Source organism: Anabrus simplex, chromosome 9 (assembly GCF_040414725.1).
Source record: "Anabrus simplex isolate iqAnaSimp1 chromosome 9, ASM4041472v1, whole genome shotgun sequence".
NCBI lineage: Eukaryota > Metazoa > Arthropoda > Insecta > Orthoptera > Tettigoniidae > Anabrus > Anabrus simplex.
Genome location: NC_090273.1, coordinates 94,469,940 through 94,494,440, shown reverse-complemented (window position 1 = coordinate 94,494,440; position 24,501 = coordinate 94,469,940). Strand labels below are relative to the sequence as shown.

The following is a 24,501-nucleotide window of genomic DNA, read 5'->3' as shown; positions in this document are numbered from 1 at the left end:
CATATACGTATGGAAAGTGATACCAATCATAGTATTATAGAAAAATTTGTGAGAAATTTTAAAGGTAATATTGAACACCCGCATGACCAGGCAGAGATGATGAGACAAGCTGCAAAGAAGAAGACATCAGTAGTCAAACAAATGCAAGGAAATTATTTCCTTGACTTTGCCTTACTATTGGAAGGCCCTCTGCAACATCAACAGGTCAATAACAATGGTGACCAACTGAACTGGATGGAAGTCAAGTGGCTACATTACACGTACAATAAACTGGGCATTATTTACTAGAAGACTACTCTGGATGAGGGGACAATTCAGGAAGTAAGTTTTCTAATAAGGGGAAGAACCAGTACACTTACAGCACCGAATATATAAAATGCAGCTTTACCAATCTCTTCGTCGTGGAAGGATTTGCTTTATTTACTGAAGTTAGTGTCGCCCAATTTCCATACCTTCTATCAGGCGCTCATTACAAATGCAACTGTCCGAGAAGTGTATTCAGAGATGCAAAACAAGATGAGTGAACCACAGCTGTATGGTACTGGTTTAAAACTGAACAAAGTGTATACCATTACTAAATCACTCTGTCTCTTAAGTTACAGGTCTTACCAATGTCCAGGTTCTTTTCAAATAACTTCAGCTGTATTCTTTATTTTTTTTAGAACTAAAAGAATAAAGATGTGTAATTTTTATAATACTGTAAATCCAAGATATATTTTTTCACACCAACATAAGTCTAATTTACCTCTTTTTTAAGTCACAGGTCTAATTTAATTTTAAGTACTTAAGAGTGTGTTATTGTTTTATTTTTCCATCATCAAACAAGTTTAAAATGTTTATTCTTATAAATGTAATCCTCTTGCTGTATGTATGTTTAGTCCTCAGCCCAAAGGCTGGTTGGATCCTCAACAGCTCTGCCATCAGCTGTCATAGATGGCCTAGGCATCACTGAAGAGGCGTACTAGGGCAATGAGGAGTGAGGTAGTTTCCCGTTGCTTTCCTCACCGAGCCAAACTTTGCTATTACATATCAGTCTTCCAAGCCCAGTGAAATGCATGCAACAACCCTATGAGCAATATTTTCACACCATTCATAGCAGGGACTGGCTGCAGAAGGAATGGCATTATTAGCATCACTCATACCTCAGTCACTTTCATTTTGTCAAAGCCAAGGATAAAGCTGAGACATATCAATAAAAGTAACAAGATTGCTCTAGCCCATACCAGAAGACATAGTGCACTGTAAACACTAGGTCCCGCCAGCAAAGGCATATCCTCTTGCTAATGTACTTAATTTTTTAAATTAACTATTAGATACAACCTATGGAGGGCCATTTTACACTAATAATGTTACAAATTTAAATATAAGATAATTTGTATGAGTATGGTATGAAAATTAGCCTCTCGAAGACTAAGTTGATGTCAGTAGGTAAGAAATTCAACAGAATTGAATGTCGGATTGGTGATACAAAGCTAGAACAGGTCGATAAGTTCAAGTATTTAGGTTGTGTGTTCTCCCAGGATGGTAATATAGTAAGTGAGATTGAATCAAGTTATAGTAAAGCTAATGCAGTGAGTTCGCAGTTGCGATCAGCAGTATTCTGTAAGAAGGAAGTCAGCTCCCAGACGAAACTATCTTTACATCGGTCTGTTTTCAGACCAACTTTGCTTTACGGGAGCGAAAGCTGGGTGGACTCAGGATATCTTATTCATAAGTTAGAAGTAACAGACATGAAAGTAGCAAGAATGATTGTTGGTACAAACAGGTGGGAACAATGGCAGGAGGGTACTCGGAATGAGGAGATAAAGGCTAATTTAGGAATGAACTCGATGGATGAAGCTGTACGCATAAACCAGCTTCGGTGGTGGGGTCATGTGAGGCGAATGGAGGAGGATAGGTTACTTAGGAGAATAATGGACTCTGTTATGAAGGGTAAGAGAAGTAGAGGGAGACCAAGACGACGATAGTTAGACTCTGTTTCTAACGATTTAAAGATAAGAGGTATAGAACTAAATGAGGCCACAACACTAGTTGCAAATCGAGGATTGGGGCGACGTTTAGTAAATTCTCAGAGGCTTGCAGACTGAACGCTGAAAGGCATAACAGTCTATAATGATAATGTATGTATGTATGTTGTATAACCAGCAATTTTAAATATCAACAGTAAATTAACAATAGCAATGTCACAAGAATGACAATGAAAACTGAAGAGGGTCGGTTCCAGAGTTAGCAAGAAGAAAGGTCATGGGTTGGAAAGACAGAAGAAAATGGAAACCAGGAGAGGACTTCAAAGGAATATTTTAATTTCGTGTTTGAAGGATGCAAAGGGTGTGAATATGCCAATATCAGGTTAGCATGTTACGACACTATGAGCATGCTGGTTGCATGTTGAGCGGGGGAGAATGTGTATAGGAAAGTGTGTTGGAAGAGTATTGCACTTGGTATAACCATTGATTATTATTTATTAAGGTAACATAGATCAGAGAACTGTAAACAGCTTCTCAGGTAAAGTATACCCAGGTAGTTCAAGATGTTACATTTAGTTTTGTTCTTAAAAACAGGGTTGCGAGTCTTAACAATGAAAGTGAAAAGTTAAAAATACTATTTAGTTAAGATATGTTTGTGATAGCAGATGGGGACCAAATAGGGGAACAAAAGTCAATAATTGGAAGAACATAGGAGACAAAGTGTAATTTTAAGGCACTACTGTCATTAATTTCAGTGAACCTGTAAAGAATGTCTTTTCATTGGTTTGCAATGTGTCCTAGAAATAAAGTATAAAAATAAATACTGGAATAAAAAGAAAGAAATACTTATAGCACTAAAGACACCTATAACTTGTGTGGAAACTTGGGGATGTAAAAATATATTAAGTCCAATTATTCATTGCAGTCTCTTAAATTTATATATTGAATTTTAAATGAAGACTGGCATTCAAATATTTTAATACTAGCAAGATACCCGTGCTTCGCTACGGTATTATACTGAAATTTATAATTGAATGCTTATTGTTTTAGATATATAATCCGACGAAATTCGCGATCTGACTCGTTTTCTGCGAGAATCCACCAAAATTCCCGATCTGACTGGTTTTCTATTATTTTACGGCACGTTTCCTCCCATTTTTCAATCTTCCTTTCCAGCAATCGATTTCGTACTTCCCGGGCTAGGCTCAGATATTCCTCCCGGTCAGATGGGTCCGTAAATCTTTACCATCTTTTCCTATAATCATTCCTAATATGGATAAAATCCTTCAGGAGATCCGACGTGGTGTCATATTGGGTGCCTTGGCGGCACTGAACCCGCGGCCGGACTGCATTCTTAGTCATTACCCGTCCAGAAGCCGTTTCCAGCGCGGTCCGCACATTTGACGACGGTCCGGAATATTATTATTATTATTATTATTATTATTATTACTATTATGTGTTGCTGGAATGGCTGATGACAGGGAAAACCGGAGTATCCGGAGAAAAACCTGTCCCGCCACCGTTTTGTCCAGCACGAATGTCACATGGAGTGACCGGGATTTGAACCACGGAACCCAGCTGTGAGAGGCCGGCGCGCTGCCGCCTGAGCAAGGGAGGATCCTTATAAGTACATTAATAACAGTAAAATCAATTGGTCTCACCTCCTTCTACACCCCACCGCCGTTAAGTTTATTTACCGCCACCCCCCCCCCCCCCCCAATAAAACGAAATTAAAAGAATGCTTGTTTCTTTATGTTTAAGGGAGATTCCAAACACCAATGTTCACGTCTATTACCTTCAGTTTTGAGATATAAGTATCCCCATAAAAATAATTTACTTTTTTCACTTCATTTCACAATACTCCCCCCCCCCCCCCCAAGTGAAATTTCCCGCAAAAAATACTTGTTTCTTTAATAGTAAAGGATTTTCTAAATACCAATTATCACGACTCTAACTTCTTCAGTTTTTGATTTATGTGTCCTCACGAAAGGAATTCAACTCCTTTACACTCCCGCCCTCCAAGATGGTTTCCCCACCAAAACGCGTTTTTCTTTTTTTTAAGGAGATCCAAATACGAATTTTCACGTCTGTAACAACTTAAGTTTTTATTAGACGTATGTATTCTCATACAATTAAGCCAATTAATTTTTCAATTCTTCCCCCCCAGCCCTTCATTGGACTTTCCGAGAATACGTGTTCCTTTACTTTTAAAGCAGATTGCAAATATCAAATTTCACGTCTGTAACATCTTCATTTTTGTGATATCAGTAGCCTAATTAAAAGAATTCAACACCATTTTCAGTCACTTTTACCACCCCCCTCCACCCAAGTGGTATTTCCGAAAACTAAAAACACACGTTTCTTTATGTTTAATAGAGATAAAAAATACCGTAACTTCTGTAACATGATAAGTTTTTTTAGATATACTGTAAAAATTCTCATTTTAAAATTTCACCCCTTTTGAGTTCCTCTTAAGTGGAGTTTCCAAAAACAAATCGCCTATGTTTATTTACATTTACAGGAGATTCCAAACACCCACTTTTTACGTCTAACATTTTACGTTTCCAAGATATTCTGTAGATATAGTCTTTCAAAAATTTCACCCCAGTTTGTCCCTCCTGTTTAACCGCCATTAATTGGATTTCCGAAAATCTAAGAAATACGCGTTTCTTTATTTTTAAAGGAGATCCCATATACAAATTTTCAGTTCTGTAATATCTTTTATTTCTGAGATATATGTATCCCCATTAAAGGCATTCAACCCACTTTTCACCCCTTTTACACCCCTCCTATTAGGATTTACAGGAAACAAAAAAATACGTGTTCCTTTATTTTTAGAGGAGATTCTAACTACCAATTTTTACATCTGTAAATTTTTAAGTTTTAAGATGTAGACGCACTCATTTCAAAAAATTCACCTCCCTTTTCACCCCCCCCCCCCAATATTTGGATTTTCCAAAAACGAAAAAATACGTGTTTCTTTACTTTTAAAGTAGATCCAAAATACCAATTTTCAGGTCTGTAATATCTTCAGGTTCTGAAATATAAGTAGCCTCATTAAAGGCATTCAACCCATTTTTCAACCCTTTTCACTCCTATTGCGATTTTCCGAAAACAAAAAAATACGTGTTTCTTTATTTTTAATGAAGATTCTAAATACCAATTTTTACATCAGCAAACTTTAAAAGTTTCGAGATATAGATTCACTCATTTTAAAAATTCACCCCCTTTTCACCCTCCCATTAATTGATTTTCCAAAAACAAAAAAATACGTGTTTCTTTATTTTTAAAAGAGATCAAAAGTACAAATTTTTTAGGTCTGTAATATCTTCAGTTTCTGATATATAAGTACCGGTATCCTGATTAAAGGCATTCAACCCATTTTCCCCCCATTTTCACCCTTTTTCACCCCTCCTATTGGAATTTTCTGAAAACAAAAAAATACGTGTTTCCTTATTTTTAAAGAAGATTCTAAATATACAATTTTCACATCTATAAACGTTTAAAGTTTTGAGATATAGATACACTCATTTTAGAAATTCACCCCCCCCTTTTCACCCCCTTACCGGAGGAATATCCAAAAATCCTCTCTTAGCGAGCACCTACATCATAATGTGAATATATCCCCAAAATTTCATTTCTTTATGTCCAGTAGTTTTGGCTCGGCGATGATGAATCAGTCAGTCAGTCAGTCAGTCAGTCAGGACAAGCTATTTTATATTTATATAGATAAACATAATAGCAGTGTAACAAGCACCACTAAACCACCAAAAAGGAAGTATATATAGTGATTTTAATGAACTTAAAACTTTTGAATTCATTTCCCTCAAAAATAGCTTATCTGGAGTTAACACACTTTTCCCACCCACCTACCATTTATCATATCTTGTTTGCTTAGAAAATACACTAGTACAATTACTCCTACTCCTACTACACATATTCGGGCAAGATTACATGGAATGACTTGAGGTTCAAAGTGTTCCAGAAGCTTGCCACTTACATTGCTTTGTTTTGACATTTGAGTTTGCAGTTACATCTTATACAGGGTGGTTGGAAACGTGAACAAAGTTTATGAGCGTTAGAGCTTTGGTCATACTGGTAAGTAACTTGAAAAAAAAAAATTACGTCTATATCTCACGAAGCAGAGTCACCTCCGTACAGGCCATGAAGGCCCTTGGAGGAGTGGAAGGTAAAGGCTTCCACCATTGTTAACCTCGGCACGTGATGGGGTAGAGTGGTTAGCTCTATGCCCGGTCGCCTTTGCCCCCAGGAATTAACCTGGTACTCATTTTTGGTGTAGGCTGAGTGAACCTCAGGGCCATATGCACCTCCGGAAGCGGAAATCTCGTTTCTTAAATTTTACGACTTCCTGACGGGGATTTGAACCCACGTTCTTCCGGGCGAACCGAGCACGCCTTTACCGCCTCGGCCAGGCAGCCCCTTCTATATCTCATGCTTTTGTCATTTTATCAGCTGCTGAAGCTAGCCAATCAGATCGCTTCAGGGCAAATTTAAATGGGCTTTACGAGGCAATGTTGCTAAATCTGCATGTGGCTTGGTCAGCTCAAGAGTCATGCCAAGAAATGAGCATCAAACCCTAACATACCATGGGTGTCAGCCAGTGCCACCATAGCGTGCTTGCTATGGGCCGAGCCATATCAGCAGGGAGGTCCTTGTTCAAATCCCTCCCCTGGAGAAGTTTTCTTCTATTGGTGCTCTCAAACTGGTATTAAGCCATGTGCAGATTTAGCAATGCTGCCTCGCAAAACCCATCTGAAGTTTCCTGCGAAGCGATTTGATTGGCTAACTTCAGCAGTTGATAAAATAACAATGGCATGAGATATCTATTTTTTCTCCCATTATTTATCAGTATGACCAACCCTCTAACGCTCATATATGCGCTTCACGTTGTTTCCGACCACTCTGTATATACCTGTCCCATTGCAACTGAATGAGCAGCACTACCCAGTATTACTCACGCACATATGCGTAGTTCATGCTTTATCCAAAGAGCCCAGAAGGAAATTCAAGTGAAACACCTAAGTCAAGCGCAGATTATTCAGTCTCCTTTTACCTGTAATGAACCTATATGTCACAACATCAAGTGTGTCCGTTGCAGAAGATGGCTGAATCAAGTTGACCGACAGAACAACATGGTACAGTAGAATTCCATTAGTCCGGCATCCAACAATCCGGAACGCCCGATGGTCCGGCACCATTCTAAGATTTTTTAAATGTTATTACCTCTTAATAATGATCTCTCGTGAACAATTTGATGCATTATTTGTCGAAACCAATCGAAGTGTATTTTTTATTATTTCAAAGTTAATAGTGCAAATGTATCTGATACAATCAATTTGTTATGCATTGACTTACTTAAATACCTCTACAGTATCTCTGGAAAAATTCAGCCTAGAAGGCTGTGTGTTATACTGAGTACTGGAAAGCTAACCATATGATAAAAACACCAATTTCCAAAATTGAATGTATGGGCCACGTTCAAAAACGGATGGGAACATTCTTCAAAAATTGAAGCGTACAGAAGGAAAAGAGAAGTTGTAAATGGAAAGACTCTAAATGTTAGGGGAAGACTTACAGATAAAAACATCGATGAACTCCAGCATTATTATGGAATGGCAATAAGAAACAACACATTTGAAAAGAGGAGTGTGTTATTAAACTAATGATTCTGCTGATCAACATTTTACAGCAAAACGCCGTGTTACAGCTGTTTTCGCTGTGTGCCTTAACCTATATCGTAATAAGAAGTACCACCCGATAGTCCGGCATCTTTGGTAATCCGGCACTGGGCTGGTACCAAATGTGCCGGACTATCAGACTTCTACTGTACCTTGTTTATCATAAAAGCTATAATGTAGTTGTTACCTTTCATTTAATACTGTCCTTATTATGAGTGAACAATGGAAATGAAAAATTTTGTATGACTTTAAATCAAGTTATACAAGAATATGAGAACAACTTACGAATGCGGCAGTAATTTAACTCTTCCAACTACCTCAAGTTCACTTCCAACTGGAAGGCCCTCTTGCAGTTCAGCAACGAATGGTGGAGCCTGCCATGAAACAAAGAAAGAAGAACCATTGAAGGAATTTAAAAAAAAAATCAAATCCAGAGCAAATGATACATCATTTACTTTCTTTTTATTGATTAATTTATTGAAAGAATATACATTCCTTCATTTTGTTAGCATTATTGAATCATTTTAAAACAAAACATGTAATTAAATCCATCCATTTAATTCTATTTAATGTATGTTGTTTATGAGCAAGTGCAGTTTGGCTCTGGACAATGGTGCAACTTTTGTGAATCATGTTCTCTTCATTGAAAATGCCTGTAGCTAATGAGCCTCTTAAAAGAGAAAAATTGAATTGAATTGAATTGAAAATGAACCGAGTTGAATTTATTGATATTTTGCATCCCACCGGGGCTAAAAAGTTCTTTTATGTATACAGATTTACGAATTCTGCTAGCACTATGTCTCTCCAAAACCACTCAACAGTCCGCTTCCTGGATGAATATAACAGTTCTTAGTAAGCACACGTATTAACTGAAGATTCTAGGTGATTTCAATCTAAGCATGAATTAGTGAAGAATTTTGGTATATAGTTCATTCATTACAACATTGAGTTGTCTGTAAGCCTGTGTTTGAAGATATCGGCAATTTCATTTCTTTGAAAATTTATTCCTTACATTTTTGCTGCAGTTAAGACTTTTTTAAACTGCAGTTTTTTTACTGCAAACAAATTAACCCATCCTAATCTCAGTTATCATTGTAATACTTAACCCCCCGTTAATTAATTTATATGTATTAAAAATTAAGTCCCCAGAAGGAAACCATAATTTAAATTCAGCAATTACCGGCTGAGTTGGCCGTGCGGTTAGGGGTGCACAGCTATGAGCTTGCATCTGGGAGATAGTGGGTTCGAACCCCACTGTCGGCAGCCCTGAAAATGGTTTTATTAACTCCATTCAAGCTTATTCATCTACTAATTTCATTCCACATCATCTCTCCACTAACAGCTCTGAACATAAACCTTAGTCAAGCAGCCTGTCTCTTTACTATCAAGTTTTCCCAGCCTGAAGTTCGTAACACTTTTGTAGTGGATGAAATCGCCCTGAAATAATTTTGCTTGGATCTTCCTTAGTTTTTGAATCAAGTAATCCTGGTGAGGGTCCCATACACTGGAATCATACTCTAATTAGGATCTTGCCAGTGACTTAGTAGGCTACGTGCTGACACTGGGTTTCACCCTTTCCCTACCTCATTATCATCATCTCATCCAGATGCGCAGTACGCCCATGGACATCAAATAGAAAGGCTTGCACCAGGTGAGCCAAACATGTCCTCAGGCACTCCCAGCACTAAAAGCCATACGGTAAGCAAGTACCTTTATATTTTTACTACAACCCCTAAATACTACCATAAAATAATGATCCATCTATTTAAGCAAATGGAAGCCCAATGAATTTTAATGTTATGTCTTTCAAATTTTGAATTGATGGAAAAGGAACTAACATGCATCAATCAAATCCTACACTGTATAAAAACGTGGGAACATAGTTAAAAAATAGAACAACAGAATGAGAAGGCAGTAATGGAAAAGTACACTAAAAAGTGGTGAGAAAATAGTTGCAAAAATGAAGACCCCACACCACTGCCACCGGTTGATGCCGTATGATATCATGGCTGCCAGCAAATCTAGGCAAGACTTGCAACAGTTAATAGAACGCTGGACAATTTGCCTTTATGAATACAGACCGAGATTTAATCTGAGGAATACTTTTTACTTCCAGTTTGGAGAACTGAATGATGGGTCAATTAATGATGATTTTGCTGATCTCCCTAGAAACAAGGATTTCAAATATTTGAGACTGGACATCTGTTTGGATTGTAGTACACTCCCAGATGCACAGAACAGAATCAACGCTGCCTGGATGAACTGGTGCCAGGTTATAGGATTCAAAAGAAGAAAATTCCACCAATTAGATACACATTTATTATAGTAACTATAGGTTAAAACACCATGGTAATATAGGTTGCCCAAAAGTCCCTTAACATTTGATAAGGCAATACTTCACAGAATACTGGAGGTAGAGAGGTAATAACTGACAAACATGATTACATGGGGTTTTACTGACACCAAAATAAAGTACACAAAATGACCAACAGACTGTGCTGGACAGCAACACGTCAGGTACAAATGGCCACACATGCTTGACATGACATGGAGTTCTATTGACACCAATGACTACACAAACATGCCAACAGATGTCACTGGACAGCAACAAGTCAATAATGACTCTGTATGGTATAAAAGGAGCTATCATGAGAGGGCGTCAGAAGTGCCTGCAATAGCGGCATGTTGACGTTACCAGAAAAGGCCCTGTTAGTGAAGCTTTATTTATTTTATTGTGGTGTCAATAGAACCCAATGTCATGCCAATCAGTGTGTCAATTATTACCTCCATACCTCCAATATTCCGTGAAGTACTGCCTCGTCAAATGTTAATGGACTTTAGGGCCACCCTGTTAGTTTCAACTATTCTTGGAAGTCATCTTCAGCCATAAATCTTAAAAACTGACATGACAATGACACAATGATATGCAAGTTGTTCTCAAACAGGAGATGTCACTATACATAAAATGAAAGATTTACAGAATGATTGTACATTCAGACGTATTGTACAGGATAGTGTGTTGGCCTGTCACAAACATGTGATAGAATTGAAGACGCTTTGATGGCCAATGGGACTCACCAAACTGGATCATGTGAGAAATCAGGATGCGAGGACAGCATTTGGTGAGACTCTAATACCCGACAAAATGCCAAAGACTCGCCTGAAGTGGTACGACCCTCTGCTGTGTAGCAATAGCAGTTTAGCTGTGAAGACCGTATTAGACTTGAACCGTCAATCATGAGGGCTAAATCACTTTTTATGTATTGAATAGGTGGAATAAATAAACATTAATATTTCTTTGACTTTATTGTATAATTCAATGTTGTTTTTTGAGTCATCAGTCCATAGACTGGTTTGATGCAGCCCTCCATGCCACCCTATCCTGTGCTAACCTTTTCATTTCTACGTAACTATGGCATCCTACATCTGCTCTAATCTGTTTGTCATATTCATACCTTGGTCTACCCCTACCGTTCTTACCACCTACACTTCCTTCAAAAACCAACTGAACAAGTCCTGGGTGTCTTAAGATGTGTCCTATCATTCTATCTCTTCTTCTCGTCAAATTTAGCCAAATCGATCTCCTCTCACCAATTCGATTCAGTATCTCTTCATTCGTGATCCGATCTATCCATCTCACCTTCAGCATTCTTCTGTAACACCACATTTCAAAAGCTTCTATTCTCTTTCTTTCTGAGCTAGTTATCGTCCATGTTTCACTTCCATACAATGCCTGTAATGTGGAGAGCAATGTGCAAAGCTGCAGACCCCACAATGAAGCGGGATAAATGCTACTAGGAAGAGAAGAATGAAAAACATTATAACACAAAAAGACTAGAAAAATCTCCACTCCTTCATACATGCATTGCCATCTTTAAATTTATTCTATATTCACTTCTTCTCAGCCCTCAACAAACCTGCCTCTGCTTCCTAGTTTCATCCGAAAGGCTTCTACAAGTTTATTCTGTTTTCCTAGTCTTTTTCCTCCTGTCTTCAGTTTACCCAGCTTTTATCTACTACTTCTATTTTTGAACTCCTGTATGCAGATGATATTATATTGGCAAACTCAGAAAATGATTTTCAGCAAATCCTGGATGCAATTAACAAGTCATATAGGAGCATTGGTCTAGACATAAACACCAGTAAAACACAAATTTTATATCAACCTGCACCAACCTGTAATGCTGCTGTTCCCACTACCATGATTAATGGAACTAAAAAAATATTTAACACTTTCCCTCTCTGGGCAGTCACATATCAACAAATGCGAACATTGATGCTGAAATTCAATATCATCTCAAATGTGCCAGCATAGCCTATAGTCAAATACGAATTAGGCTGTTTGACAATGATAACATCAGCACTTAAACCGAGCTGTATGTATTCCAAGCCGCCGTTGTTCCATCTCCAACTCAATGGTTGTGAAACTTGGGTTATATACAGAAGGCACTTACTATATCTGGAAAAATACCATCAATGCTGCATTAGGAGAATCCTAGGAATAAAATGGCAAGACAGATGCACTAACGTAAGTGTTCTGGAGCAAGCCAATACAAGCAGTGTTGAGGCACTCATAATAAAACACAAGCTTTCATGGATAGGTCAAGTAATTTGCATGCCTAAGTCATGTCTCCCAAAACAAATAATGTACCATCAGTTGTAGGTCAGACAGAAAAAAGAAGGGTGGACAACAAAAAATCTATAGAGAGATTCTGAAGGCGAATCTAGAGAAATGTCAAATTGACCCTGAAAATTGGGAAATGTCAAACTGACCCTGAAAATTGGGAGGTTGTGGCATCCACTCATCCAGAATGGAGTTGCATCATCCACAAAGGGCATCTATCCTTTGAGCTACAGTGGAGGAAACTTGTAGCTGATAACTGCAATACCAGGAAAGAGCATATGAATAGCAGAAGTATCAACCCTCAACGACTAGTAACAACCCAAGACACCATTATGCCAAACATTGTGGAAGAGTCTGTGGTTCCAGAATTGGATTATACAGCCATCAAAGAACTCACGTTATTTGAACTTTACCTTTGGAATACAATCACATACTTATTAACGAGTGATATGATGATGATAATAATAATAATAATTGTACCGGGCGGTACACCTCTACACCGTTTATTTAAAAGTTGCGCCAGTTGAAACTCCTCTTCTGGAGGAAGGTTGAATTTTATCTACTCTATTAATTCTCTACTTTCTCAGAAGATGTCACCACGTGGAAAATTTTGAGTTTTTGAACTGTGTCACTTTTGATGTGTTTTTGTTTCGCTTGAAGTAAGAAGTGTGAACTTTCTCTTCTAGAGGACACTACTGAAGATCAACAATAGTGCACCCTAGTGCGGAGTCAAAGAACTATTTTGTTGGAGAAATTTTTATTTCAAAAGTTTGTTTCTTGTTAAATTTCTTTCTGTTATGGTTTAAGTTGGCTGTTTACCCCTCTTTTTCCCCTTGTTTTAGATTTATCCAATCCCGAATTTCTTTTAGTAATTTCTGACCAATCTGGTGTATTTTCCCCCAACTTGTATCTGTTGCGGGGTCCTATCCAATAAAAACATTGTGGGCGGGTGTTTTCTTTCCCCTAACGCCTAGAAACTTCCGCGAGAGTATTTAAACTGCTGATTTTTGGGTCTCTGGGCCACTTCTGTTCCATCTTTCAGTGTGTTAAGTACCTAGCAGGAGGCGGGAGGCGCCTCTTTCTTCGGCAGCGGTCAACAATAAGGTAATGGCCGATTAATAAATTCTTTCTTTTCTTGCTCAGCAGTTTAACTCTCGGGGCGGGTGCGAAGCGTTCCACCATGTAACCTTTTCCTAAAATGTAACTAGTCTTTTCTTCTATTCTCTTGAAAAGCTACATACTGGGATAGAGAGTGCTAACCCTCTCGAGCTCCCACTCATAATGTTTTGAGGTGAACTTATTGTTTCTCAACCTATTCTTCCGTAATGTAATGTAAATTGCTATTAAGTCACCTCTGTAGTATGGGATTAGCCCTTGTAATAACGGCCTAGTGCCAAAGTAGGTTTTAAAATCAAAGTGTATTAGGAGTGCAAGTTCGCCTCCTCTCAAATTGTTTTAGAGGTCATTTAATTAACCTGCTTTTCATTTAATAGACCTCAGTAGATTGGGTATTTTACCCCTGGGTTTGTGTCCGTTGTGGACAACTTGAAGGTGGAGTTTGGTGTGGCCTGGGAGAGGCTTAAATTAAAGAGCGTGTGGCTCTTTTGGAAACGGAGTGTTGTGTGCCTCGAGGAGGCTTAACTGTGTAATTTGGAGCAAGTGCTCCAGGGTTTGATTGGGGTCTTCTGCCCCTTTGTTAAAATTTGTATATCGGAAAGTTGGGCTAGTTGCTCAAGAATTGTGAACTCAGGGCTCGAAGCCCAAACTCTGTAACCCCTGTAATTGTACATTTCAAATTGTGTTTTGGCTACTAAGTACCTGTTCTTTGTTATTACTTAATATTGAAAAGAAAATATAACCTTGTTAAATTTTACATTAACTTTGATTCCGTAGTTTGAAAACCCATTCACGCCCGCACCTTCTTACACCTCTACCTACCGCTAAAACACGGTAACAAGTGGTAGCAGAGCGTGGTTGAATGGGTCTCCATTTAGCCCCTTTTGACGGCTAAACATTGTTTGTTCCGAACTCTAACTATTTTCCCAGTTGCTGGAATTTTTTGAGTTTTTCAAAATTGTTCTGTCACCATGCCCGGCCCTCGCGATGTACTCCTTCTTAACTATTTGCGCAAGGAGGAGTTGATCTATGAATTAACTATCAGAAATGTGCAATCTGGAGGCACGGTTGCAATAGACACTAACAAGCTTAGAGAGTCTCTTGATTTGCCCATTTCCATCCCCAATTTGGGAGAGAAAGAAATTGACGACTCTCTTTCCACGATCACGGAGAATATTACTGGGCTAGCTTCTGTAGTTAGTTTTTTTGATGAAAATGATCCGTCTCCTAATCAAATTAAGCGTGTGCAAGGCAGGCTATATCATTTTTCGAATAGGGTTAACGATCTGTTGTCTCTAAAACTGAATGACGTTCAGAGGAAGGAAGCTAGTACGCTCCTGGAAAATATTTCTGAATTATCTAGTAAGGTCACTCAATTGTTAACTGGGGAAGTTCCTCCCAAATCTGATCAACCCACCATAGTGAATGCAGGTAGTGAGGAAGCGCCTCCCAAGGGAGAAGTTAATAGGATAACCGTTGCTGCTCAAACTATCCCTGCCCCATTGGACAACGAATCTGAACGTCGTGCATCATTGAGTAACATCCGTTCTGAATTGACTTCCTTGCCATTGAAACCTTTACCTACTATGTCACCCGGATTTAGTAGCTTGCCTCATCCATTGGCAATGTTGCTCAGAGGTATATCCAAGTTTTCTGTTAATACCACCAGTGACGTAATTTCATTTTTAAGATTTCTAGTGGAATTTCAGGATCATGCCCTTGTTCTTTCTCTGTCTCCGTGTCAAATCTTGCAAATTATCTATCCGTATGCTATTGGTATTCTCTCCGACAAAATAGTAAGAGCCATAGCTGAACAGTCATCCATCGAAGATTTTCATGCACATCTACTTGCTAATTTTATTCCTGCCCGCGCAAGGTCATCTCTGATTCAGAAATACTATTATCGAGTACAGAGGTTGGATGAAAACTTGGCTGATTTCATACAAGACATTAAGTTTTATACCAGGGTGTTTGCTCTTCACTTCCCTGAGGACCAAATTGTACAAGCTATTGTGGAAGGTATTTCACCATCTTATAGGTCATACTTGTGTTTTGCGGCGTGCCCGCAAACTTTTTCTGAACTTGAAGCGTTGGCCGTCTCAGCGGAAGGAGTTAGATACGCCGATTCTTTGCGTGTAGCGAAAGAACCCCCGCCTTCCTTTAGTAACACTCGGCCTCCACCTCGCCGACCAGTCACACCCCGTAAATGTTATGCTTGCGGGTCGCCTGACCATCTTCGCAATAAATGTCCATTGGTCAAAAGTAGTAGGGCAAATAATGGAGCTGGTTCAGCGCAAGGCTGTTTTAAATGTGGGGCCTTCTCACATATCGCCAAGAATTGTCCGAACTCAAATAGCACCCCCTCCTGCTCAACTTCTGGTGCAAATTCCACCTATGCCAATAATAAAAAGTGACTAGTGGCTTCGGTTGAGTCGACTAATCCATCTTCCCGAGACTCAGCCCCTAGTAAACAGATTGTAAATGCAGAGAACGATCAGCCTTCAAATTCATCTTTTGAATGCCCTAAAGAATGTCTTAGGATTGCGGCGGATACCCCCGCACCTGTTCCTTTTCTTAAGATTGAGTTAAATAACGAGCCTATAACAGCTCTCTTAGATTCAGGTAGTGTTTGTTCGATTATTGCGGCTGAATGGTATTCTAAATTGAAATCGGTTTGTAAACTTCCTGACTATGTCTCTTCTCCTGTTCAATACGTTTCGGCTAATTCATCTCCATTAGAAATTCTAGGTTCCTTACTGGTCAAAATTCGTGTTTTTAAGTTTACATGGAAAATTAAATTGTTTGTGGCCAAGCAATTGTCTTGCCCCATTATATTGGGAGCTGACTTTATCTCTCACACTGGTCTTGTGCTCGATCTCAAGTCTAGGTCGTGCACATTCAAATTTGCTTCTAGTTGTAAAATACCACTATTAAAGTGTAATTCTGTGTCATGTTCTTCTATTTCGCCTACCCAGGATGAGATGTTGTTAGACCTTAGACATCTACCTGAGGAGCAGGCTGATAGTATTTGCAAACTGTGTCAGTCGTTTCCCGAGGTGTTCTCTGATACTCTTGGTGTTACTGACCTTATTGAATACAAAATTGAGGTTACGGATTCGATTCCTGTCCGTTTTCCACCGTATAGGCTATCTCCACCTAAAATGAAGGCTCTGAAGGAAATCATCGATCAGATGTTGAAGGACGGTATTATTAGGCCCTCTAAGTCAGCGTATTCTTCGCCTATTTTTCTAGTACCGAAACCCCAAGGAGGCTTCAGGCCTGTCATTGATTACAGGGCTCTCAATCGGAAGGTGGTGTTACAATCTGTGCCCCTTCCCGACCTTCATTCTTGTTTTTCATGGTTTCGTAAGGCCAAGTTCTTCACCATCTTGGACTTAAATCAGGCCTATAATCAAATTCCCCTTGCCGAAGAGTCTAAACACCTTACAGCGTTCGCCACGGACTGGAATTTATATGAATACAACCGCGTGCCTTTCGGGCTCCCCACGGGAGCAGCTGTGCTCACTAGGCTGCTAGATAGGGTCTTCTCCGACATCAAATTCGAGTACTTATATCACTACTTAGATGATGTCGTAGTATTTTCAGAGACTTTTGAAGAACATCTAGATCATCTGCGAGAAGTTCTTGATCGCCTTCGTAAGGCTGGGTTAACTGTTAAGTTGTCCAAGGTTGCCTTTGCTAAGCCCTCTATGTCATTCCTAGGGCATATTGTGTCACCCGATGGTGTAGCAGTCGATCATTCTAGAACACAGGCCATCCGTGATTTTAAACCTCCCAAGGACATTAAAGGTATCGCCAGGTTCATTGGTATGGTGAATTTCTTCAGAAAGTTCATTCCTAACTTTGCTAATAGAGCGGCGCCCTTAACCTTCTTCGTAGGAAAGGCATCAAATTCGAGTGGGGACCTTCTCAACAAGCCGCTTTTGAAGATCTGAAATTAGCTCTCTGTAATGCCCCTGTCCTTGCTATGCCTGATTTCTCGAAGAAATTCATTGTCCAAACCGACGCATCGTCGTCAGCAGTAGCGGCAGTCCTTCTTCAAGAGACTGAACTAGGGAGGCGACCCATCGCCTATGCGTCTAGGACATTGTCGGCTCAAGAAGCCAAGTATTCCATCTATGAGCTCGAAGGTTTGGCAGTCTTATTTGCCTTAGAAAAGTTCCGTCTCTATCTGGAACATGTCAAATTCGACCTGGAGACAGATAATCAAGCCTTAAGCTGGGTCTTAGGTAGGCCGCGTCGTACTGGTCGTATAGCCCGCTGGGCTATTCGTATTTCCGCCTTCCAGTTTGATGTTAGACATATCAGAGGTACCGAAAATGTTGTTGCTGATGGACTCAGCCGTATGTTTCATAACGACGTCGAGACCCACGAACCGGTCGACAGTTCATCACCTTCCGAGTCCATGCTATCTGAGGTTAATGCCATCCTAACAGATGCTCCCATGCTTTTTAGGGATATCGAGAAATACCAACGTGAAGATCCGACGCTGGCTCCGATAATGGAAACCCTTTCTTCTGGGGAACATGTTGTCCCTTATGTTCTGAGGAATGGTGTTTTATGTTGCCCTTCGAGGCATGATAAGATGATGAAAGTTGTTGTTCCAGCAGTTCTTGTACCAATGATCTTCAAGTATTATCATGAGACCCCATTAGGAGGGCATCTGGGTATCTTTAAAACTCGTGAAAAGATTCGTGAAATGTTCATATGGAAAGGTATGGACGGTGAAATTCGGGAACTTGTAAAAGCTTGTAAATCTTGTTTGATCAGTAAACCCACCATGTCCACTAAAGTAGGCCTTTTGTCTTCTCATCAAGCGTCGCGCCCCATGGAACGCCTGTATATTGATTATGTAGGACCCTTCCCCCAGTCGAAGGGAAATGCCAACAAATTCATCTTTGTATGTGTAGATGGTTTTACCAGATTTTCTTGGTTATTTCCGACTAAGCTGGCTACCGCTCAGTCCACCATTACCTGTCTAAATTCTATTTTTGCTTCTTTTGGTCCGTGCCAATATATTGTATCTGATAATGCTAAGGCGTTCACATCAAATCTTTTTCGTAAATTCTGTTTTGACTTGTCCATCTCTCATGTAACCACTTCTGCTTATTACCCTCAACCATCTCTGGCTGAACGGGTTAACCGTAATCTCAGGTCCGCACTTATTGCCTATCATCATGAAGATCATTCTAGGTGGGACACGTCCCTGCATTGGTTAGCTTTTGCTTTGAATTCGGCGGTTCATGAATCACACAAGTTTACTCCAGCTTCCTTGATGTTTAAGTTTGTTCCCAACACGCCGCTCTCTAACCTCTGGTCTCTGAGTGACATTCTGCCCGAGACAATAGATCCGGATAATATTAAAGATCTTTGGAAGAAGGCTAAAGCCAATCTTAAGGTATCTCATGAAAAGGTTAGGGAAAGGTATGATCGTGGACGGAGACCCACCCCTTTAAAGGTAGGTGACCAAGTAATGGTCAAAAATTTTGTTCCCGCGGGCAAGCTTGCCCCCAGATTTCAGGGGCCTTGTATCATTCTCGATTTTCTTACGCCAGTTACCTTATTGTTAAGTAATCCAGCCACCGAGAGGATATTTAGAGTTCACCTGTCCCAGGTGAAGCCGGTGTAATTTCTGTGTTAACTTGCTTTATATTATTTTGAAAGGATATGAAGGTTATATTTTTTTTTGAGTTTCATTTTTAAGGCATTCTGCACTACCTATAATATTTTGTTTCAGATGTAAGCATTTTTGTAAAACCTGTCCCGACCCGTTAAACTGCCATTCTGTCCTTTCCACGGCCATTACCACGCTCCCGTCTCCTGCTCCACTACACTCAGTGGCTGGCTTAGATGAAATGCCATGGATATCTGCACGCCGCTGGCCCCTCAATCTCTTTACATGCCTGTGCCCTTAAAAGAAACATGATGGTCCAACACAATTCTGCCGCCTAGCTTTAATGTTTCAGTGCCCCCGCAGCCGCGCGGCGCTGTGCAGTAACTGGGGAGGGGGATGGGCCCCCTCCTCTCCAGCGAGGACGACATGTGCACGGCGAGCCGGAGCTCTCCTCCCGGCCAAGGCTGATGTGCGGCGCACGACCTGCTACTTGCCCGCAGCCTGTATATGTTCACCGCGGGCGCGGCGTGCTTCAACACCTCTGCTCCCCTCATAGTGCGGGCGAGCGGTATCTCAGGGTACTTAAGGGGTCCGAGCGGCCTCCTTTTGGACGCAAGCTGCAACGGCCGGTCCGGCCATCCAACTTCATCAACTTCAACTACATGGACAGTTACTATAAGAGATAACTACACTTGGGAATTCAACAGCAATATTTGGTGGACATTGCAAATTTTTCCTTCACTTTTAAGTATTAAAAGCTTATCTTCAGAAATTCAACTTCTATAAACATAAAGACTTTACTTCACCTGCAACAACAAAATTTTGGAACCGACTTAAGAAATTTCTCAAATACTTCTGCAAGTTATCTTAATCTCAACATCAAAACTTGGAACTTATTTTCAAACAAAAGTTTATGTTCTTCTGTGTTACCCCTTGGAGGAACTTTTGGGGGGGGAGGTCTGTACCGGGCGGTACACCTCTACACCGTTTATTTAAAAGTTGCGCCAGTTGAAACTCCTCTTCTGGAGGAAGGTTGAACTTTATCTACTCTATTAATTCTCTACTTTCTCAGAAGATGTCACCACGTGGAAAATTTTGAGTTTTTGAACTGTGTCACTTTTGATGTGTTTTTGTTTCGCTTGAAGTAAGAAGTGTGAACTTTCTCTTCTAGAGGACACTACTGAAGATCAACAATAGTGCACCCTAGTGCGGAGTCAAAGAACTATTTTGTTGGAGAAATTTTTATTTCAAAAGTTTGTTTCTTGTTAAATTTCTTTCTGTTATGGTTTAAGTTGGCTGTTTACCCCTCTTTTTCCCCTTGTTTTAGATTTATCCAATCCCGAATTTCTTTTAGTAATTTCTGACCAATCTGGTGTATTTTCCCCCAACTTGTATCTGTTGCGGGGTCCTATCCAATAAAAACATTGTGGGCGGGTGTTTTCTTTCCCCTAACGCCTAGAAACTTCCGCGAGAGTATTTAAACTGCTGATTTTTGGGTCTCTGGGCCACTTCTGTTCCATCTTTCAGTGTGTTAAGTACCTAGCAGGAGGCGGGAGGCGCCTCTTTCTTCGGCAGCGGTCAACAATAAGGTAATGGCCGATTAATAAATTCTTTCTTTTCTTGCTCAGCAGTTTAACTCTCGGGGCGGGTGCGAAGCGTTCCACCATGTAACCTTTTCCTAAAATGTAACTAGTCTTTTCTTCTATTCTCTTGAAAAGCTACATACTGGGATAGAGAGTGCTAACCCTCTCGAGCTCCCACTCATAATGTTTTGAGGTGAACTTATTGTTTCTCAACCTATTCTTCCGTAATGTAATGTAAATTGCTATTAAGTCACCTCTGTAGTATGGGATTAGCCCTTGTAATAACGGCCTAGTGCCAAAGTAGGTTTTAAAATCAAAGTGTATTAGGAGTGCAAGTTCGCCTCCTCTCAAATTGTTTTAGAGGTCATTTAATTAACCTGCTTTTCATTTAATAGACCTCAGTAGATTGGGTATTTTACCCCTGGGTTTGTGTCCGTTGTGGACAACTTGAAGGTGGAGTTTGGTGTGGCCTGGGAGAGGCTTAAATTAAAGAGCGTGTGGCTCTTTTGGAAACGGAGTGTTGTGTGCCTCGAGGAGGCTTAACTGTGTAATTTGGAGCAAGTGCTCCAGGGTTTGATTGGGGTCTTCTGCCCCTTTGTTAAAATTTGTATATCGGAAAGTTGGGCTAGTTGCTCAAGAATTGTGAACTCAGGGCTCGAAGCCCAAACTCTGTAACCCCTGTAATTGTACATTTCAAATTGTGTTTTGGCTACTAAGTACCTGTTCTTTGTTATTACTTAATATTGAAAAGAAAATATAACCTCGTTAAATTTTACATTAACTTTGATTCCGTAGTTTGAAAACCCATTCACGCCCGCACCTTCTTACACCTCTACCTACCGCTAAAACACGGTAACAATAATAATAATAATTTTTTTTTAAATGTTGCCCATGACCTCTAGCTCTTTGTACAGGCATTGGAGTACTTCAGTGTTACATATTCTGTCAACCCATAATATTCTGAGCAGAAGTCTGTAGCACCACATCTCAAAAATTGAATTTTTTTAATGTTTTCTGTTAGGGTCCAAGACTCTGCACCAGAAAATAGGACAGAAAATACATAAAATTCAATGAATTCATTATAATGAATCATTAATACAGTATTTATGCATTCTGTCGTACCTTAACAGCTGCCATATTGTCCTGTACTCTAGATGAAAGTTTTCACTCGAAAATATACTGTGTAAATACTAATAAAACAACAGCATTAACACACAATTTAGCAGATGTAACGACACACTAAATCCATTACTCACTTTTATAAAGTTAGTGATGTTTGTTCGGGTTTGTTTAGTTTTACAATCTTCAATTTCATTTAAAGCTTGAAATGTCTCATCATAAACATGTAACAACTGGGTCTCTTCGAACGTTACATTCTTTACCCGATACCTCCATTTCAACTCGTCGTTGGGCAGCCTAGTCAGACGAAATGGGGTCGCTCAGCGGATACCTCAGGGTTTTCTAATGGCAAGTAAGACATGTAATCTTACTACAGGATACGCTTAACGTGAGTACGAAGAGATTAGCAACTCACGAGTGACGCCTATAGAAACTCACGACGTAATAGTAGTAACCGTCGACAAATTTTATCTGAATATTTGACTACGTGAGAACTGTTCATGATTAAATGGAATACTTAATTACTCAATACTTCTCTTAGCTAGCAACTAACTTATGAACTAGGCTATAATGAAAGAATTCATGACACAATTGTAGAAAATAAATAAGATATTTATTGATAAAATATTGGATTATTAAATTGGCATTTTATGCGAGTCATTATTTGGAATTGCGTAAAAACAAGTATGGATTATGAGTCAGCGCTGGCTCGTAGAAAGGAAAATAATATCCAGTATTAAACTATGAAGATCAGTTCCTTCGTGAAGTAAAATTTGAGTATGTACATATTTACAATCGATCACTGGACATCTAAGGTCCATACTGCAGTTGAGACATAGGTGTAATACCAACACAATCAACTTGTTATGATAGCTCATTTGCTTTAAGACTAATTAAACAAGTCTCACTTAGACACAATGTTAAGCCAAAGTGTATCTCAAATCCACTAATAAGTTCAACTTTAAATTGAACCAAAACATCATTTTTAAATCGGAGGACGGAAGTGCATTTCACGGATATATTTACTCGCCGATCCAATTAGAATTGAGCGTTGAGAACATCACATGGTAAATTGGAGCTAATACTCAGTCAATGACGAGTCACTAATAAGTAAATTCATATAAGCAAACTGAAATAAGTAAATGTAGATGCGTAAATTTAACTGGATGAATCCATATGAGTGAACTTAAATGCATAATTCCATGTGAATAAATCTGAGTAAATCTGAATAAATCTGAGTAAATCTGAGTAAATCCGAACTCATGTTTTATTGCTACATTCTCGTTGTGCATGGATAACTTCTTACGAACTAAGGCATTCGTTCCTAGTGCCTGTTAAATACGGCTCCTATTCTAGCCTTTCCCTAGCTGTAGTTCGTTGAGAAAATGTAAGTTCAAACAGAGAATATGTTAATCTATTTAGCTATCTAACTAATTTCAACATAATCTTTGGCTGTCATACACATGTCCTTTTAGGTTCAATGTCCCTTTCCTTCGTTATATTCCATAACATTCTACTTCAATGCAAGCTACTTTATTCATACGCAGTTACTATGCAAGCGCTATGCCGCGGTGTTCAGAAACATACTCTCATATATATCGGTGTCGTGAATGCATTTGGTCAAATACAGCTATCAAACGTATCGTTGTATTCCGATATTCATTACAACACATCTAAAGTTGACATACGATTCCGTCACAAGCATACTTCTACAATAGTAAATTCTGTTCATACCTTGGCTTAGGTCGCTCCAGCGGTGTGGGCAATCTCACATATACGAATCTAAAAAAATGTAGTGAGGGATATCTTAAACTGCAGGCACTCGATGGCCCCTGCGTAGTGCGAATAAAACTTCTCATATCACTATATAACTCATACCTTTCCTCCAGTTAGCACAATCGTAACCTTATTTCAACATCCATATAATATTTTAACATCGTAGCCTCAATAATAACTCGTCGCATTCCCAAATACACGACCATGTCAAAGTACCACACTGTTTCTTAAGACAACATTTAAAAGTTGCTATATCTCATAACCTATGATTGAGTTCAATGCCCTTATTGTGAAGCAAAACAATGCGTGATTCCATCCGTTTATTTTTACACCGCGCGCAACCAATCGTGACGTCGACTTGTAGCTTTACCACTATGAAATCTCTGTAATCTGCCAGTATGTCATTATGATCAGCTGTTTCCAAACTTCTTTTTCAAACCTCACGCTACATACGTGTATTTTGACCGATATACGATGACGTATATATCCATTACATCAGAAACTACTGCTATATTGCTAGATCATGTAACTACGGACTTAAATATCTCACACTTCGTTGGTAACATTCACTTGCATTTCTTATGTATCGGTCTCTAATTGGCCCATCGGCACATACCTAAGGTACATGTGTAGGCAAACCAAAATTATGCGATTAAATATTGTAACTGACTTAGCTCGCTCATGGTTGTCCCTGGTCCAGCTGTTCTGCTCCCAAATGGTTGTAGTTGGGTCTTCGGTTAGGTCATGGGTTGGACATCTGGTACATCATCCGCTTCTTCATCACGGAAGTGCTGTCTGGATTCCCGTCGCCTTCCTCATCATGGCTCGGTCGGATGGTTTCCCGTCGCCTTCCTCATCATGGCTCGGTCGGATGGTTTCCCGTCGTCTTCCTCATCATGGCTCGGTCGTATAGCAAGATGTACTGGTCCCCAGCTTGGTCCATCATGTGTACTTAGCACATCATCCTCATGGTCCTCTTGTC

At 39.6% G+C, this 24,501-nt stretch overlaps 1 protein-coding gene across 4 annotated transcripts in view; it reads right to left on the bottom strand.

Moving 5' to 3' along the window:
- The window catches only part of LOC136881317 (galectin-8), a 366,233-nt gene that overhangs the window by 64,503 nt on the left and 277,229 nt on the right, over positions 1-24,501 (bottom strand). For all 4 annotated transcript variants that reach the window (XM_067154130.2, XM_067154126.2, XM_067154127.2 and 1 more), the window contains one exon: positions 7,952-8,040. In XM_067154130.2, the coding sequence (XP_067010231.2) occupies positions 7,952-8,040 (89 nt within the window). The remainder of the gene's footprint in view (positions 1-7,951; positions 8,041-24,501) is intronic.